At 36.4% G+C, this 19,525-nt stretch overlaps 1 protein-coding gene across 4 annotated transcripts in view; it reads left to right on the plus strand.

Annotated features, from left to right (window-relative positions):
- Window positions 1-19,525, plus strand: part of MSH3 (mutS homolog 3) — a 212,987-nt gene that overhangs the window by 72,023 nt on the left and 121,439 nt on the right. For all 4 annotated transcript variants that reach the window (XR_006218712.1, XM_042989282.1, XM_007079796.2 and 1 more), the window contains exons 9-10: window positions 9,190-9,302; window positions 12,171-12,285. Coding sequence is in view for 3 of the 4 variants with exons in the window: in XM_042989282.1 (XP_042845216.1) it covers window positions 9,190-9,302; window positions 12,171-12,285 (228 nt within the window). In the remaining variant the exon portion in view is untranslated. The remainder of the gene's footprint in view (window positions 1-9,189; window positions 9,303-12,170; window positions 12,286-19,525) is intronic.

Genomic DNA, 19,525 nt, shown 5'->3' on the forward strand with positions numbered 1-19,525 from the left:
ATTTTTTAGAGAGAGAGAGAGAGAGAGAGTGAGTGTGTAAATGCAAGCTGGGGAGAGGGAGAGGAAGAGAGAATCTTAAGCAGATTGCACACCCCTTGTGGAGCCAGGTACAGGACAGAAGGTTTTGTTTTTGATGGTTTTGTCAATTTCTTCTTTTATGGTTAGTGCTTTTTGTGACCTAAGAAATCTTTGCCTACTTGACGGTCATGAAGATTTTTCTCTTATGTTTTCTTCTAGAAGTTTTATAGTTTTAACTTTAACTTTTGGCTCTCTTACATATTTGGATTAAATTTTTTGGGCATAGTAGGAGTATGGGGATTGAAGTTCCTTTTTCTCCATGTAATTACTAGTTGTTTTCACTTTGGTAGTTGAAAAGACGCTTCTAGCCACATTGAATTATGGTTAGGCTTTACTTTGAGCTTAACTTTGAAAAGTAACCTGGATTTTTATGTTCTTCTAGTAGATATTTTAGACACTGAGTTTCTAGGATGTCATTTTAAAAAGTTTGGTCTCAAATGTTATTTATGTATTAGAAACATAGAGTGAATGGGACAGGAGCTCTAGACGCCCACTGTGCTGATTTGTCCCTACTAGACCCAATTAGAGATGAGTATAAAATCGATGACTCTGTGTGTGTGTGTGTGTGTGTGTGTGTGTGTGTGTGTGTGTGAAAAATTAAGCTAAAGCGTTGGTGGATCATCCAGGAAAACACAAAAATAAAGACTACACAATAAGTACAGTCTTAAGTAGTCAATTTTAGAGCTTAGCTGCTTTTGTTTTTAATTTTCCTTGTGTTTAAAAAATGATGTTACTAGAGGTTAGCCTTTCTATATCTTTTTGTTCTCTAATGTTTTTTTGAAGACTGCTATTTAAGTGACTACTGAGTAACTTTTGTTTCTACTTGTGAAATGAAAATGCTTTGTGTCTGTTTAAGGAGCTTTCAAGTATCAGAAATAGGTGAGATGGTATGGAAGGGGTGCAGTGATTTCTGAAATCACCTATTAGCTTTTCCTCCCTTCACCCTTGTTCCGTTGGGGTGAAAAAGGTGCTATTGGAGACCTATCTTGGTAGCTACTGGAAATATTCCTTATTGCTGACATGTCTTTTTCCTTTTCCTGTCTCCTCCAGTTACACCTATTCTAAAGCTCTCTCTCTTTTTCCCCTTTTCTTTTGAGTATGTGACTACTTTCTTTTATTCTTAAGTAGTGGTAATAATAGTAATAATAATAGCAATAGCTAACAATATGTTTTAGACACTATTCTAAGTGCTTTCTATTTACTGACAGATTTAATCTTCACAAATACCCTGTGAAAGAGCTACTGTTCTTTTAACACTGATTTTTAGATGAGGCAACTGAGCAGAGAGATGTTGAGTCTAGGGTTGTATAACTGGTAAATGGCAGAACTGGCATTTGGTCCAGACTTCCTGGCTCTGAAGCACATGCTTTCAACCACAATGTTACATGACCTTTCAGGAAAAACACACAAGGAAGTAACCATTCCCTTCCTTCACCTCTGTTTCTGGACTTAAAAAGGAGTAATGTTTTATAGCATAGTTGACCTATTATTTTGGTTAATATTTCATGAAATTTTCATTCCGTTATAATGCATATTACAGTTTGTATTTCTGTCTCTGGCAATAAAGTTTCTAACAAAAAGCATGTGTGCTTAAAACAAGGTAGCTTTATTTCTAAAGCTATTACTTTACAAACCACAGTCCCACGTGTCTAGTAGAAAGCACACGCCTTCCTAGCATGTGGTTCTTCTTCTGGGAAAGCGTCTTAGAGAAGGTGAGTCTTGGCCCAACTTTTAAATAAGAATGTGCACAGAGGTCTGGGGTATGGTCTGTGGAGATTGTAATGGGCAGACAGTTAAGAAAGGATGGAGGCTTTAAAATGTTGTTGAAGAGAATTCATTGTAAGAGATTTCCAGGGTCAGGGAAGAAAAGCTGGAAAGTCATGACCCTGGGCAGAAATGAATGGCTTCTTGAGGCCCTTGGGCTTTTTCTGCCTCCATTTCCTCCCCTTCACGTTTCCCCTTTCCCTTCGGTTTCCCAAGTTCGAGTATTGTAATCCTCTTATTTTCCTCACTTCATTGCAGAGAAGTAGTTTCATGTCAGGTTTGCCAAGACAGATTGGAGATTTTTTTAATGTATGTATTTTTAAAATTCATTTTATTTTATTTATTTTTTTAAAGTTCATTTATTCATTTTGAGAGAGAGATCACACCCGAGTAGGGGAAGGGGAGAGAGAGAGAGAGAGAGAGAGAGAGAGAGAGAGAGAGAGAGAGAGAATCCTAAGCAGCTCAGTGCTGAGTGGCTTTCCATCTCATGACCATGAGATGGTGATCATGACCTGACCCGAAATCAAGAGTTGCATGCTCAACTGACTGAGCCACCCAGGCACCCCAGATTGGAGATTTTTTGATGCATCTTTTCCTTAACAACAACAAAATAAGTAGTAATCACTATAGAAGAAGAAAAAGTAAAACCAAAAGTTTAGAGAAAGCTAGAGAAAGTTTTAGAAAGACATGAATTTTCTTAGTACAGACTTCTTACATTAATGTAAAACTTACCTCTTCTTCTTTCAAAGATCACAGCAGCCCTGCATGCTGGCCTTGAATAGTTCCTGGGGTTTGGCCCTCTGTCCTGAGGCCTCATGGAGCTTGCATAGTGAGTGAGGAACTTCTCAGTCCTCCCTTCTATTCCCCATCAGGCCTGTCCTTTGTGGATGGGCCTGGTGTGTTTACTTCCACTCTCTAATCCAGCAGAGGATCTAAATCTGCTTTTAGTTTTTAGTCCCCAATGGCACCTTGGCTAAGATTCTATCTCCTCCGCTTGGTGAGGAAGGCTGGGAGGAGGGTCCTTCTAGTCTCCAGAATCTCCAGGTACTCTGCCTGCCTGTTGGTTTGATCTAAAGCAGACTTAACCAGCTAAAATCAAACTTTAGGTCTTCCTTGCCTCAGTTCACTGTTGGCCATGTGGACTTGGGTAGAACTTGCCAACTTTCTTAGAAGCTGTGTTATAGTGTCTACTTCCTTCTCTGAGTAGCAAAAGATTCTGTTTCTCAGTTTGAAATCTCTTATTTTGTAGTGAGTTCTTACCAAAAATTTTAAAAGTTGAATGTGAACATATCAGCACGTATAAGTGAAAAGCTTGAAAGTAGGCTGGAATCAGGCCTGGCTGCATTTAGGAGCTCTTCTCCTTTGTCTCACCTCCTTGTGTTCACCTTCCTCTCATGTTCCACAAGGTGGCAGGATGGCTCCAGCGACTCTGTCCCTGGACTCAGACTCCAGGGTTCAAGTCCAGGGAAGTGGATGAACATCTCCTGGGAGTTTCTGTATAAATTCTGTAATCCATTCTTTCCTCTTCTTTCGCTTTTCTAATCAACAGTTTTATTTTTTGAAGAGGTAGTATATTCTAGTGGCTCAAAAATCTAAAAGAATTTGAAAGATAATGGGGTGAAAAGTCTTTCTTTCAACTCCTTTTTGTCAGTATGGAGCACCTGTCTTTGTCTTATTTAGTGCTTTTTGTCCTGAATTCTGTCTTGCCTGATAATAAAACCTTGTCCCATCTTTTCTTTTTAATTTGCATTTGACTAGTCTATTCATCTAGGCAAGTTTTTTCCGGTGATCCCTTTGTTTTTAACCTTTCTGAATTACTTTCTTGTAAGTTTTACTCCTGATTATAGCAGAATTTTTTTTCCCCTTTGTAATCCAATCTGAGATCACTTCTATTTTAATAAGTGAGTTCATCCTATTTACATTTGTTGTTTTGGCAGATATATTTGATATTAGGTTTTTATTCTTTTTTTGTGTATTTTAAAGACTTTCACCATGTGGCCTATTGTCCTTGTTTTTGTGGGATGATTCTGATATTTGTGGTTGTCTTTATAATTTTAATTTCACATAATGCCCTTAGCCTTCCTGTAGTTCCCTACTATAAATGGTGATAAGACTAATGAATTTCATACTAATTCTCATACAGAGACATCGTAACTCTGTTACATGGTCTGTTTTATTCATTCTGGATCTGTGTTACATGCTATCCTCAGAAGAGAGAATTAATCATTCAGCCAGGATGCTTGGAACTCCATCAGTATTTTTATTATCAGTAAGAATACTGTCAGTAGAGGCTTTGTGAGTTTTCCTATAGCAGATTGTCAGCCTTTAACAAGGCTCTTTTTGTCTATAAAAATTATAGTTTCTAAAGTTAGCATAGATCATAAAATTGGTAAGCTGACATTTGTTTGGTCACAGTTGAACATTAGATCAAGATCTTTGTAGGTGGTCTATTATTCAACACCAGAGAGTCATCAGTTTTATGTTCAAGTTGACATTAAAAGATATTATTGGATCTGAAGTTACTTTTTTTTTTTTTTTTAGTGTGGGTTCCACACTCATTGAGAGTTTTATCACCATTTAATTTTTCAAAAACAATACATTTGGCAACAGAGAGGCATGTTGCATATGAAAAGGATTTTTTTTTATTTAGAAATCTTAATTTAAAACAGTCCAGCTTGGCATACCCCATGTAATGACTGAGACTGCTATTTTGACCATAGTCCTCCGATCCAGCATAGAAGGGGAGTCACCACCCTGGGCCCAGGGAGGAGCACAGCCTCTGTTTAGCTTCCTTTCCATTCAGGAGGCTTATGCCCTGGCCACAAACAGCCTCTGTAAAGGATGGGAAAGGGAGAGTGTCTTTATAATTTTTTAGACTCAGGTCAGTTACATGACCATAGTTTATTTCTTTAAAATTTTTTTGGTGGAAGGATACTTACTACCCACCTGTAAAAGAGCAGCTGAAACCTAGACTGTTGTTGGAAAAGATTTACACTTCCTCTTTGTGTTCTAGTCTTGCAGTGACTGCCAGTGTGGCTCATGTAGATGACTGTTTCCAGTCTGCAGATTGCCTGTGAATCATCCTGAAAACTCTGTTGAAAATGAAAATACCCCTTCTCCCCTAACTTCCTGCTGAATTCAGATCCAACACATTTGGAGTATGGGATCTGTGCCTTTAATGTGTGTTGCAGGTGATTCTCATGCAGGTATTCCACAGACTGTAGTTTGAGGACATCCAGATCAAGAGTTCTCTGCTTAATGTAGAAGTTTTACTAAAATCTAGTTTGGCAAAATTCTGGTTGGATATTACTCATTATGTACACAGTGTTTAAAGTAGACATTTGTTTTAAAGATAGTGATTTAAATTTACCATAACTTTCTTCAATTAAGAAATCTGACAAAACAGATTTTATAACTCCAACCAGTTTGTGGAAAAATGTTTGCATGAAGATGTTCAATATACAGATTGCAGAATGATGAATTTAACACTCTTGTAATACTTCCATGAAAGCCTTAAGGATAACTAACAAGTCCATTTTTATCAAATTTAATGGGTTTCTAAATCCTTATCTGCTTATCAAACAAAACGTTAATTAGAACAGTAATTGAGTAACCAGCTGCCTCTTGCGTTCATTCTAGGAATTTGTACAAAATCACTGTGGAGCTCATGTAAGGTCATTCACTGATTTTTGAGTTCCTAAATAATACCTTTACTATAGGCTTCTAAAAATCCAGGTATTAAGGGAGTCTACAGGAAGATAAAAATTGATAAGAGATTTGTTAAAGTTAGTCTGATACTCTCTATCCAGTGGATTAAGGTGAAAAAAATCCTTCTTCAGCACCACAGATGGGAGAAAATCCTCCCTCTTAGATTTCTTCCTGGATCAGCTTATGCTTGCCTAGTCTTGTAGTAGGCAGAACAGAAAAAGCTTTTGGAGCTAGGTATGCTGGCACAGATTTTCTGGGGGAAAAAAAACCCAGTAAGAAATCAGGTTTATAACTTTACTTAAGTAGCACAGAACATCATGACAAGGATTATTCAGCATTAGAAAATATGAATAATATATTAAGAAATTAAGTGAGATAAGCCATGTGATTATTTTAACACATGTAGAAAGAGCATTAGGTTAAGACTCAATAATCCTTTATGATGAAACATTTTTTCCCAAAACTGGGAAACTTACCAAATCTTAAGCCAATAAGTCATTTATTCAAAAACTTGTAGCAAGTATTGTACTTAAGAGTGAAACTTTAGAAGGATTCCTATTATTGTCAGCAAGAAGACAAAGGATGCGTGTTAGCATTACCTTTGTTCAATACAGCCTGAAGGTCTTAGCCAGTAGTGTAATGCGATAGGAAAAAGAAAAGAAGATTAGAAATTATAAGGGAGAGACTAAAAAAAAAAAAACGTTTTTTTTCCAGGTGATATTGATGCATACATAGACAATACAAGAAAATAAATTGGAGTATTCAGTAGTTACTATGTACAAAAATTGATAGGTTCTGTATACCATCATAGCTCTCTAGTAAATATGTTTCCCTTCACAGTAGTATTAATCTGTAACATACCTAGGAGCACAACCAAAGAATATAAAACATGGAGAAAATTGCATAACATTATTGTTATGTATAAAAGAGATAGAGAAATTGTACTGTCTTTAACAGTGGGATATCTCGATTTGTTAAGATACTTCTAAATTAATTCATTGTGTATCCATTCAAAATCCTAGTAAGGTTTTTGTGAAACTTGGCAAGATGAACCTGAAATTTATAAAGAAAATCAGAGGCCTATGAGTAGTCAAGGCAATCTTGAAAAACAAGGTCTAGGGGCAGTGCCACAGATACTGATACCACGCCATGGAAATAAAGGTACTGTGGTCCTGATACAGAGATATATTAAAAGAATGGTGGAACAGGATAGAGAAGCCAGTAACAGGGTCACACGTATATAGAAATATGATATTTATTGGATGCAACATTATGAAGTGGTAGAAAAAGACAGAATGTTTTATAAACAGTGCTTTGAACATTAATGAATGATCATATGGAAAATCAAACTGTATTTCTAACTTTATACCATCCCCCCAAATAAATTCAGGTGAACTTAATTTGAAAAGCAAACCTTAAAAATTCACTAGAAAATATAAGAAATAATGGAATACTTAGAAGTAGTTAAAAATTAAGAGAGGTTTATCTGGCTTCATGTATAAATTTTCTAATGCTGAATGTAAAAGCAATTTATAGAAGGATAGGTGAAATAAAGTACCACTTAAGTAAAATTTACCACATGAAATAAAACAACATATTGTATAAAAATGCTAAGGTATATTGCAAAGTCTAAAAACCTATGTGGTACTAATATACACCAAATTAAAGATAGTGTTTACTTTTTCAGATGGTAGTGAGATGAATGTGACTGAGGAGGAGTGTGTGCTGTTTGTTTGCTTATTTATTTAACGTAGTGTTTTCTTATTTTTTTAAAAGTCAAAATGGGTGTTTTATTTATTTATTTATTTATTTATTTATTTATTGGGCTCATGGAATATTTATTTTATCTTTGGGCTAAAATCTTATAGTACATTATTTATTAAGCTGCTCAAATATTTCAGCTTTGGCCATTGGTAGTTCTTTCAATTGACTCCTGGTGCCCCTTTGACATACCCATCAATGTGAATTTACATTTTTTTATTACTTAAATTTTTATTTTTATTTTATTATTTTTATTTTTTATTTTTTGTTTTTTTCTGTTTTATTTCCTATTTTATTTTATTTATTTTTTAATATTTAATTTATTGTCAAATTGGTCTTCATACAACGCCATCCCAACAGGTGCCTTTCTCAATGCCTGTCACCCATTTTCCCCTCTTCCCCACCCCCCATCAACCCTCAGTTCTCAGTATTTAAGAGTCTCCTATGGTTTGCCTCCTTCCCTCTCTGTAACTTTCTTTTTACCCCTTCCCCCCCTTCCCCTCCTCCCTGGTCTTCTGTTGAGTTTTCCAGGATCCACATATGAGTGAAAACATAATGGTATCTGTCTCTCTCTGCCTGACTTATTTCACTTAGCATAACACTCTCCAGTTCCATCCACATTGCTGCAAAGAGCCATATTTCATTCTTTCTCATTGCCAAGTAGTATTCCATTGTATATATAAACCACATCTTCTTTATCCATTCATCAGTTGTTGGACATTTAGGCTCTTTCCATCATTTGGCTATTGTTGAAAGTGCTGCTATAAACATTGGGGTACAAATGCCCCTATGCATTAGCACTCCTGTATCTCTTGGGTAAGTTTTTAGCAGTGCTATTGCTGGGTCATAGGATAGATCTACTTTTAATTTTTTGAGGAACCTCCACACTGTTTTCCAGAGCGGCTGCACCATTTTAGATAAAATGTTCTAAAGCAACATGTGACAAATGTTAACATCAAGTGAATATCCAATAATAAAAGAAATCGGTGAATAAGTTATGACTTTTACATAATATGAAGTATTTTTCAGGCATTACAAACAATTAGCTGTTGCTAGGTCACTTTATGTGGAGAAATTTCCAAGAGTTACTGCTTATGAAATAATACACAGAGCTAGTGTGAAGTCATCCCATTTTTATAAAACAAGGACACGTTTGAGTATGAATGTATATGATATATGCTTGTGTTTGAGCATATGAACATGAAATAAAATTAAGTTTCACTCTAGGCTGTTAACATTGGTTGGTAGTGAGGTGACAAGAGAAGGAGGGGAGGAGGGGGGGAATGGGGAGCTCTGTGCCACAGAAGATGAGAAAGAAAATGTACTAGTCAGCATGGATGATATGGTTTTATGTACTCACATAATCTTAGACACGCATGCGTGCACAGAATTTTACAGAGACTATAGAAGCACTTTAAATGAAGACAGAGTTGACCTAGGGAGAATTTACTGTGTTTGAATGGTGAGTGTGGTAGAAACAGACTTAGCAAAAAGCCAACCAGACAAAGATGCCATTTCAGAGAAATAATTACTTGATGATGTATTTAATTGGTAGAGTATTTAAACAAATGGTGCAATTAAATTAAAATGATGCTTTTCCATTTTTCTCCCTTTTGTATTTATTAAAGTAATTGACCTCAAATTCAATGGGTTCTTGATAATCCCAGTGTACTACTTGATATAAAATACCAGTGGTAAAAGTGGTAATTATATTTTATGAAATGAGACCTTTTAACAGGGAAACTTTAGATCTTTCTCTTTTTTTCAACTTAGGAAGGAATAAAGAATGAATTTCTTTTTTTGGTCAGGCCAAGGCCTAAATACAGATAGTTCCAGTTATGAATAATTATCTTTGAAGTTTTCATTTTTTTCTTTCAGTGTGCGGGATGACAGAATTCGAGTAGAAAGGATGGATAACGTGTATTTTGAATACAGCCATGCTTTCCAGGCAGTTACAGAGTTTTATGCAAAAGATGTAGTTGACATCCAAGGTAAATATTGTATATGTGTTAGCCTTAATGTCCTCAAATACAACTGAGTTGAGATTTGGATAAAGGTGCGAGTTTGATTTTCAACTTAATGAAAACTAGGCAGTTACTGCTAAATAACTGGCAAGAGTAGAGGCAGGTGTTCACTGTTCTTGCACTCATCAAAACACCCCCTGCAGCTTCTTCCTTTGTAGTTATGACTGTTTAGTAACTTCATGTTTTTGACAGATTCATTGGAGTGTAAGGTATTACTGATCACTCTTCCTTTTTGCTTCTCTTAAAAAATAGCCCGTTATTTTCCTTGCAGTTTTGCAGAGTATTTGGTTAAATCTCCTGATAAAGGCCAGTGTTTTGTTAGACTGATTGCCAGAATTTAAATGCCAGAACATTAATGACAGGGTCTTAATATGTTAAGTAACCATTATTTGTTTAATTCACCTGTCCTCGCCAGGTATCATTGCTTGATTTGGTCTGTACCTCTCCTTTCTGCTAGTCCAACTTCTGTTAAGTTTCATTTTTATATCCTATCACATGCTATAGGACTGTTACCATTAGACCATAGATAGACCAGTCTCCCCTTGGCCTTCCTACAGGCACCAGTGTCTTGTTAGCATTTCTCTGCCCATCTCCTTTAATCTCTTGGTGCTAGATTGAATTGAGTGTCTGTGAGGGTAACCCATTTCTGACACAGTCTGTATTATCACAAGGGATTGTTGTCTTATGCTCAAGTAAAGACAGGACTAAGTCCCAGGCCTACCATAAGCCACTTTTGGCATCAGATTCACTTGGAAGGGATGGGGGAGAGGAAACCCAGCTTGCTAATAGGGCACTTGCTCCTCTTAGTGGGAATAGCCCCGCACAGGGTTTATAGCTGTGCATAGGGTCACTGAGGGCTGAAGTCGTGCTACTGGCCCATCCCTCCGAGTGACAGCTCAGCTGCAGAGGCAGGAGACACTCATCAGGATCTGCCCAGGTTTAGAAGCCTCATACAGTGCCAACTTCAGAGTCAGTATACTCAGAGAAGACCCAAATTGTAGAATCAGTAATTCTTCTTAGTCCAGGTGCCACTTACTGGTTTCAGGCCATTCTTAACTTTCTTTTTTTTTTTTTTTTTAATTTTTTTTTTTTAACGTTTTATTTATTTTTGAGACAGAGACAGAGCATGAACGGGGGAGGGGCAGAGAGAGAGGGAGACACAGAATCGGAAGCAGGCTCCAGGCTCTGAGCCGTCAGCCCAGAGCCCGACGCGGGGCTCGAACTCACGGACCGCAAGATCGTGACCTGAGCTGAAGTCGGCCGCCTAACCGACTGAGCCACCCAGGCGCCCCTAGGTCATTCTTAACCACATGCAGTGTTACCTCAGAACACACTGGCACGTCATCTAATTTATCAGATATCCTGGGGACTAGAGATAGAAAGTTAAAAGATGAAATTCTCAGAAGGTGGAAGAGTTTCGTTAACTCTTTATTTATACCTTGGTTTTATAAAAAGCCACAATTGGAATTAATGTATTTAGTATTACTGATTTATAGAGGATATTTTGTAATGTTTTTTATTTCTGAAAGTAGCAAATGGCTATTGCAAAAAAAGTCCAAACATAGTCGTGCATAAACAAAAAAGTAAAAGTCCCTCCCCTCAAATCTTTAAGAATTTTTCTATGTACAAATCTACACATATAACTATATGTGCATAATTCTGTATATTTAATCTAACCTGGATTTATTCTTTTAACTAACTTTTATTGATGGCCTATTTTGTGAAGCATCACACATACAATAAGGAATAAAACAGACAAAAATTCCTGCCCTTCTGGAGTTCACATTCTAAGGGTGGATACATACAATAAATTTAGTGTGTTTGAAGGTAGTAAGTGTTAACAAAGAAAATAACGCATGGAGGAGGGTGAACTTGAATAGGGTGATGAAGTAAGGCCTCACTGAGAAAATGGCACTTAAACAAAGATTTGAGCAAAGATTGAAGGAGTTTAGGGGTAAAGCCATATGGACATGTGAAGGAACAGTGTTTCAGGCAGAGACAACAGTAAGTACAGCATATCTCAGGTACCCGTTATGTTTAAGGAATAAGACGGAGCCTGGGTGCTAGAACAGAGTAACTAAGGAAGAGAATAAAGGAGGTGGAAGGCAAGTTGTGGGGAGTTACTCACCTCCAGACCTCTGTAAGGGGTTGAGCTGCTTCTCTCATGTTGCAGGATTTTTATAAGCAAAGGAGTCTAATGGTCTGCTGTACATTTTAAAAAGGATTCTTTTGGCTGCTCTGTTGAGAATAATACCCTGTAAGGCACAGGGATGAAGCTGGGAGACCAGATGGTAAGCAGTATTCCTGCTGAGAGATGAGAATAATTGTACAACTTTTCCCCCCTTCACTCAGCAATATATTATGGATAGTTTTCTGTGCCTTTATAGATAGTTGTAAGTCACTCTTATTGGTAGATGCATAATAATCTGGACTTATCAAAATTTATTTAACTATTACCTTATTGATGTTCAGTTAAGTTGTCTCTAGATTTCACTATTACAAAAGATTTTTCAGCTCACTTCCTTGTAAATACATCTCTGACATGCATTTTAGAGTATTTCTGGGTCAAAGGGGATGGGCATTTTAATATTTTGAAAAAGTTGCTCAATTGCTCAGTTGCTCTCCAGAAAAGGCTTATTTCACTATCGAAATGCCTGTTTTTCCATGACCTAGGTATTTGTAATCTTCTAACATTTTTCCAAAGGGCAGTTTTAGGAAGTATTGTCTAAATTATCATTTCAATAACCATAAGCTGAATTTCACTTAACTTAAAGTTTATTTCTAACAATGGTGAACAATAATTTTAATGAAAGTCTATATTCTGTTTTTTTTTAGGTTCTCAAAGTTTTTCTGGCATCATTAACTTGGAGAAGACTGTGATTTGCTCTTTGGCTGCTATAATAAGATACCTCAAAGAATTTAACTTGGAAAAGGTGCTTTCCAAACCCAAGTAAGTAATTTTTAAAACAAAACAAAACAAAACAAAACAAAAAAACAAAGGGGGTAGAGTTTTATTAAAAACATTTTCTTTAAGAAAAATTCCTTTTTAAAATTCTTTTGGCTTGAAGTTCATGTGGATTCATTTGGAAGTAAGAGCATCTGGGAAGTTTTACATTATTGACTTTTCTTTGATTATTGACTGACAAAAAGTCATCGTCTGTTTTCTACTGTATGTCGTCATTAAACCATAATACGTCCAGCTTTAGAGTGTGATTCAGTCTCTCCGTATTTCAGTGTATAAAAGTATTTCTTAAATTGAATTTGGTAAGTATGGTACTCAGAGAAGTTCAGCTACTATTGATAGAATATTCTGTTTAGGGGCAAGGATGACCTATATGGGTACTATTGGTGAACATATTAATTAATATAAAAATATCCATAAGAATTTTGTCAATTTGTATTCATGTAGCTTTTTAATATACTGAATTCTAAAGCACAGTTAATTGGTAAGTAGTATTAAGTAGAATTAAGAAGTGGTATTAAAAAACATTCATAAAACTTCACTGCCTTTCTTATTCTTAGTTTCAGTTCTTCATAGATCATAAAGTTGGAGATAAAGAGGATAGATACTAACATAGCTTTTTAAAAGAGTGATTAACTTTGTAGAGTTCAGAGATTTAAAAACTGGCAGTTGACATGCTAGGAAGATAATAGTCTAAAAACCAGTGGAATAAAAAAAGGTAGTGGGATCATTTTCTTGCCTTTCTATATTTCACTTTCAGCAGCCCCTTGTTTTTGGCTTTGTGAAGAATTACCCTTTATCATTTTGACCTTGATAAGTAAGCTTCTTCCTGTTCTGCAGAGGTGGGTGGGGAAATAGGAGCTACCTCAATAAAATGGCCGAGTATGAAGTGGGGTACAAAGAGGTCGTCCTGATTTGGTTGTTGGGGAGGATGGGAGAAAGGCATGTCCCTTGGGAATCTTTTTGTAATGTCTTTTTTGGTGTGTGTTCTACGTAGTATTTAGGATAGAACAGAATATCATTTCTCTGAAAGCGTTTTGTCCTTTTTAAAATCAGTCTAAATGTCCATCAACAGGAGAGTGGATTTATTATGTTATATTCATGCAGTGTGGTGTTACACAGCAATGAAAATAAATGGACTGGAGTTACACATACCAGTATTCAAAAAATTGTGTTACCATTATATTGGGCCAAAAATCAAATTGCTGAAGGACATATAGTACATACGATTATATGAAGTTAGAAACATGTAAAAAAAGTCACAACTGAAGTAGTGCTTAGGAATATTAGTTAAGAATACATGCATGTGTATGGGGGTGCCTGCGTGGCTCAGTCGGTTAAGCATCTGACTTGATTTTGGCTCAGATCACGATCTCACCATTTGTGAGATCGAGCTGCACATCAGGCTTCCTGCTTGGGATTCTCTCTCTCCATGTCTCTCTGCTCCTCCTCTGCTTGTGCACGCACTCATATTCTCTCAAAAAAAAAAAAATTAAAAAGTATACACAGGTATATAGGGAAGGTACAAAGACATACATGGAAGTGATGAACAACAAATTCAGAAGAGTGATTTCTTCTTCTATTGGGGAAGGAGGGGAAGCAATAAAGGTTGGTGAGGGAAATGGCACAGGGGAGTTCTAATTGGTGTTTTATTTTTTAACCTGAGTACTGTATTATTAATCTGTATATCTTTTACTATGGCTGAACTGTTTTGTTAAAGAGTATGAACCTGGTGTTAACACCTCATTGGGTTCCACATTAAGCTCCAGTGATAGGATTATGGCAGAGATTGATCCATACGGTTGACTGTGCTGGATCCCTGTAATGAAAAGATGGCAAACTACCTACCGTTTGACTTCCTCAAGATAGAGAGCCCCTCTAAATGAGGTAGAATTAGTGACTGATAACTTGCCCATTAAGACTTGTTTCTATTCCTATATCACCAAGCAATGAAGTATTAATTTTGGAATAAAGAAACTGACTTTAAAAACAATTTTTTTAATGTTTATTATTTATTTTTGAGAGAGAGAGAGAGACAGAGCATGAACAAGGGAGGGGCAGAGAGAGAGGGAGACACAGAATCTGAAGCAGGCTCCAGGCTCTCGGCTGTCAGCACAGAGTCCAACTCAGGGCTCGAACTCAAGAACTGTGAGATCATGACCTGAGCCAAAGTGGGACGCTAAACCGACTGAGCCACCCAGCCACCACCTCCCTGCCTTTCTATTTATTTATTTATTTAAAAAAATTTTTTCTAATGTTTTTATTTATTTTTGAGACAGAGAGAGACAGATCATGAGCAAGGGAAGGGCAAGAGGGGGAGACACAGAATCTGAAGCGGGCTCCAGGCTCTGTGCTGTCAGCACAGAGCCGGACCCGGGGCTCAAACCCACGAACCATGGGATCATGACCTGAGCTGGAGTCGGACGCTTAACCAACTGAGCCACCCGGGCACCCCTCTGTGCCTTTTTAAAATTAAATTAAATTAAATTAAATTAAATTACATTAAGTCAGGCTCTGATGTATTTAGAAGTAGATATATTTGGGTCTAAAAACATTATCGTGTCCTCTTTAGTTTTAAGTCAAAGTAAGAATAATACTAAATAGTAAAACGTGTTTATTTATATTGAAGTTAAATTAGTTTATTTTTAAATCATCTAACTTGATAAATTACATGAAGCTGAATTCTTCTCATTTTGTATTTGGTGGTGGTGTTGGGCCTTGGTCAGGAAACTGAATCTGCTGATGACTTAGTATGTGTCTAATCTGGTAGTTGGGTGATCCCCTCCTCTCAATGCCATAGAGCCAAAAACAAGAAAAATGGAGATCCACAATGTTAAGCCCTCATATGGTATAAATTTCTATCACTCAGAATATGCCCAGCACCAACCAGGCAATCAGTAAATACAGGATTAATGGAAGAAAAAGAAAGAAGGAAGGAATTCATCCTGTGAGTGTGGTTTTGATTGGAAATTGCCAAAATGTCATTGGCAAACTGGTACTATTGTTTTGCTTAAATGTGAAATATGAATGATGATGTTACATAGATGGCATGTGATTGAACTTTGAAGATAATTACAGAAGAGTGATTCCACACTTACATTTTGGAAAAAGAATGTAACCTTTCAAGGTAATTACTTTGGAAAACATGAATGTTCTTGTGTATTGAGAATTCAGTTATATTACTTTAAAAGTTCAGCACCATAATGGGGGACGCCTGGGTGGCTCAGTCAGTTAAGCGTCCGATCCCAGGTCAGGTCATGATCCCACAGTTCATGGGTTCGAGACCCGGGTTGGGCTCTGTGCTGACAGCTCAGAACCTGGAGCCTGCTTCGGATTCTGTGTCTACCTCTTTCTGTCCCTCCCTCACTCACACTCTCATTCTCTTTCAAAATTAAATAAACATTTACAAAAAATTTAAAAAACAGTTCAGCAGCATAAGATACTATTATATTTACTTCAAGTGCTGTGTTAATGGGGAAGTTTTTATTTTCCTTGTATTGCAAATGCTTTCATAAAAACTGGCATATTTCATAAAAATCTTGATATGCATTTGTTTTGTGCCTTTACAATAGAAATTTAGGATATTAGAGAAAATATGTCGTTTTAGGTATTCTTAAAATTGGATTAAGTGAGGTTTTATTAGATAGGTTAAATTTGGAGGTTCCCAGGGTGGCTGGGTGGCTCAGTTGGTTGGGTGTCCGGCTTCGGCTTAGGTCATGATGTTGCGGTTTGTGAGTTTGAGCCCACATTGGGCTCTGTGTTGACAGCTTAAAGACTGGAGCCTGCTTCAGATTCTGTGTCTCCCTCTCTCTTCACCCCTCCCCAACTCACACTGTGTCTCTCTCTCTCAAAAATAAAGAAACATTAAAAAGATTAAAAAAATTTTTTCTTGAGGCTCCAGTTTGTTTTGAGAGTTTAAATAGCTTTGTCCAGAGCAAAATAGTATAATAGAATAAATAGAATATGAGGGATATTAGTCATTATGACAGACTCCCATGTTGGATTCCCAAATTGATGAAATTGTAAAGGAATTGGCATTTTTGTTAATGTTGGAAATGAGTGCTTTTGTCTTTTCAGATGACTTTTATTAATATTGGTATGGTCAGAACTTCACATGGTTTTTGGAAATTTAGGAAAGAATGAGAAAATCCACCCCAGGTGAACTGTAACAGCTTTTTCTTAGAAAACTTCTTATAACAGAATGGTAATGTAGAGTGTTTACTTTTACTAGTGAAAATGAATTTTACAATTATTTTAATGACCTCTAATGGGTAGAGGCCAGAGATGTGGCTGAATATCCTAAAATGGACAGGATATTCTCTGTAGAAAATACTTATTTAGCCCTAAATTCACTAGTCCAAAAACCAGATAAAGATACCATAAAAGAAGAAACTATAGACCAACATGAATATGGACATGAAAATCTTCAAAAAAATACAAGCAAATGGAATCCAGCAAAATAAAGGATTATACATCATGACTATGGGATTTATTCTAGGACCACAGGTTTGGTCTAACAAATGGAAAATTAACGTTCTGTACTGTGTCAGTATAATAAGAGATAAAAAGTACAGGATCATCTCAACAGACAATTAAAACTCCCCTTCATGAATAGAAACATCCAACAAACTAGAACTAGAAAGGAACTTCCTCAAGCTGAATGAAAAGCTCAGAACCTCATATCATACTTAATGGGAGAAAGAATGAATGCTAACCCCCACCCCGCCCCAAGAACAGGAATAGGAAGAGGCAGTGTTTTCTCACTTTTATTGAGTATTGTCCTAGAAAGTGTAGCCATGGCAATTAGACAAGAAAATGAAATAAAAGGCATCCAAATTGTACAGGAAGAAGTAAAACTGTCTGCTATTGCAGTTAACATGAAATTCTGTATAGAAATCCTAAAGAATCCACAAAAAATATTAAAGCGTATAAAATGAGTTCATGAGGTTGCAGGATATGAGATCAATATACCAAAATTAACTGTATACCTGTATAACTGTATACCTGTATAATTGCAATGAAGAATCTAAAAATGAAATAATTTCATTTATAATAGCATAAAAAAAGAATAAAATACTTAATGCATTTAACAAATGCATTATGAAATTACATAATGATGATGGTTGCACAATCTAACTGTTAATATACTTAAAAACCATTGAATTGCATACTCCAAATAAATGGTGTGGTATGTGAATTATATCTCAGTGTAACACATATACACATATATATTTAATGTTATTAGTACCAAAATTGGGAAATCCTTGTCTGTGTCTATTTTATTCCCACTCCTAAAGCAGTACTCTTCTGAGGCTTCCACCCAGTGCCTCAGGTATTTTGAGGTATTTCCACCCTAGTTGGTCAGAGAGCAAACTATTGTAAGCCCTGTGTAAACCCTGGTCAATGTTTGACCTAGTGTTTTCTTGTGGTTCTTTCCTTGACCTCATGGAGGTCCCCCCACACATTTAAGGATGAGTACTTGGGCAGAGACCTGAGCGGACCCTTTTGCAGATCTTAGGAGCTCTTTCTGTGTGCATCTCTATCATCTCTGGCTTTCTGTCTTACAAATTCCAGTTCTCTTGTTCTCTGCAAAAAGTCACTCATAATGTTTACCTCATTTGTTTTTCTCGTCTCTGGGATCACGGTTCTGTGCTGTCTGATGTCTAATAGCTGAAAACAGTCTTTTAAAACTATAAAATTGTCCAGTTTTTTAGTTGTTTAAAGTTAAAGGATAATTCTCACGCATTTAATCTTTTTGAATGAAAGCAAAAGTCAGGTGCCATTATTGAACATCACGCATTAACGACAGAAGAGGGAGATGTGTGAAATTGCACAGCTATCCTAAATGATTCCTCTGTTCTAAAACTTCCAGAAAAATGATTTCACTTAAAAAATAAAAATAGTGGCGTGCTGGGTGCCTCAATCAGTTAAGTGTCTGATTTCGGCTCAGGTCATGATCTCACAGTTCATGAGTTCGAACCCCTTGTTGGGCTCTGCACTGACAGCTGAGAGCCTGGAGCCTGCTTCAGATTCTGTGTCTCCCTCTCTCTCTGTCCCTCCCCCACTCGTGCTTGGACTCTCTCAAAAATAAACAAACATTAAAAAGATAACCAACTTAAAAATTAAAAATAGAAAAAGAACCAAATTCAAATCTTAAACAAAATGTTTATAAGAAGAAACAGAATAAAGAGCCACATAGCATCCTTACAGAAAATGAATGTGTGCCAGAAAGATGCCCACAAATGAAATAAAAACTATAACCTGCTACTTCAAAATACAATGATACTAGATACTAGATAAGAAAATGATACTAGATGTGAAAGAACAAATGAGAAATAGGAAAGCTTTGAAATGAGATGATAGGATTTAAGAATGATCTGTGTATTAAAGAATAAGATCAATTTAGGAGTGAAGAGTAAACTAGAAGGAACACTAAAGTGAATAAACATAACACATATACTTGAAGAGAATTAGAACTTGAAAAGAGAGATGTGCACATAATGGTTAACATAGCAGACCTGATGAGACAACTTGGAAAGACCTACTTGCGAGCTTGACCCTTAACTGGCATCTGGGAAATTTTCCAGCGTTCTCTGATATGAATGGCTCACTCTCCCTAAACTGTGAAAAGAACTTGGTTTATGCTAACTACTTGCTTGTTTCTGGGAGCTGGAATTTTGGTACATGTAAGGGAAAAGATGCCTATGTGACCAGCTTCCAGTGTAAACCCCAGGTGCTGAGTCTCTAATGTGCTTCTCTGGTGGCCATTTCACACATATCATCATAACTCAGTGCTGGGGAAATTAAACACATCCTGTATGACTCCACCAGGAGAAGACTTTTGGAAGCTTGCCCTTAGTTTCCTCCAGACTTTGTCTTATGTGTCTTTAACTTGTTTAAATTTTGCTTTGTGTCCTTTCACTGTTATTATTAATAGCTGTGAATATGGCTATATTCAGTGTCCTGTGTATTATCCTAAAGAATCACTTGGGCCCTTTTATATACCTTTCTTATTATTTTCCTCTCTAATGTACTTGGCATCTTTTAGGAATGTAAAGATACTCATTTTGTTAATTACAAATCAACTTGAAGTGATTCTACAATAAAACTGAAGTTTTATAATAAATAAGTTAATGGAAAGATTAGACACATGGTGAATGTATGAACTATGAAAACTATACATAGAGAACTATTTTCCACTATTCCACCATTTTATAGGTAATGGTAG

Source organism: Panthera tigris, chromosome A1 (genome assembly GCF_018350195.1).
Source record: "Panthera tigris isolate Pti1 chromosome A1, P.tigris_Pti1_mat1.1, whole genome shotgun sequence".
Taxonomy (NCBI): Eukaryota; Metazoa; Chordata; class Mammalia; order Carnivora; family Felidae; genus Panthera; species Panthera tigris.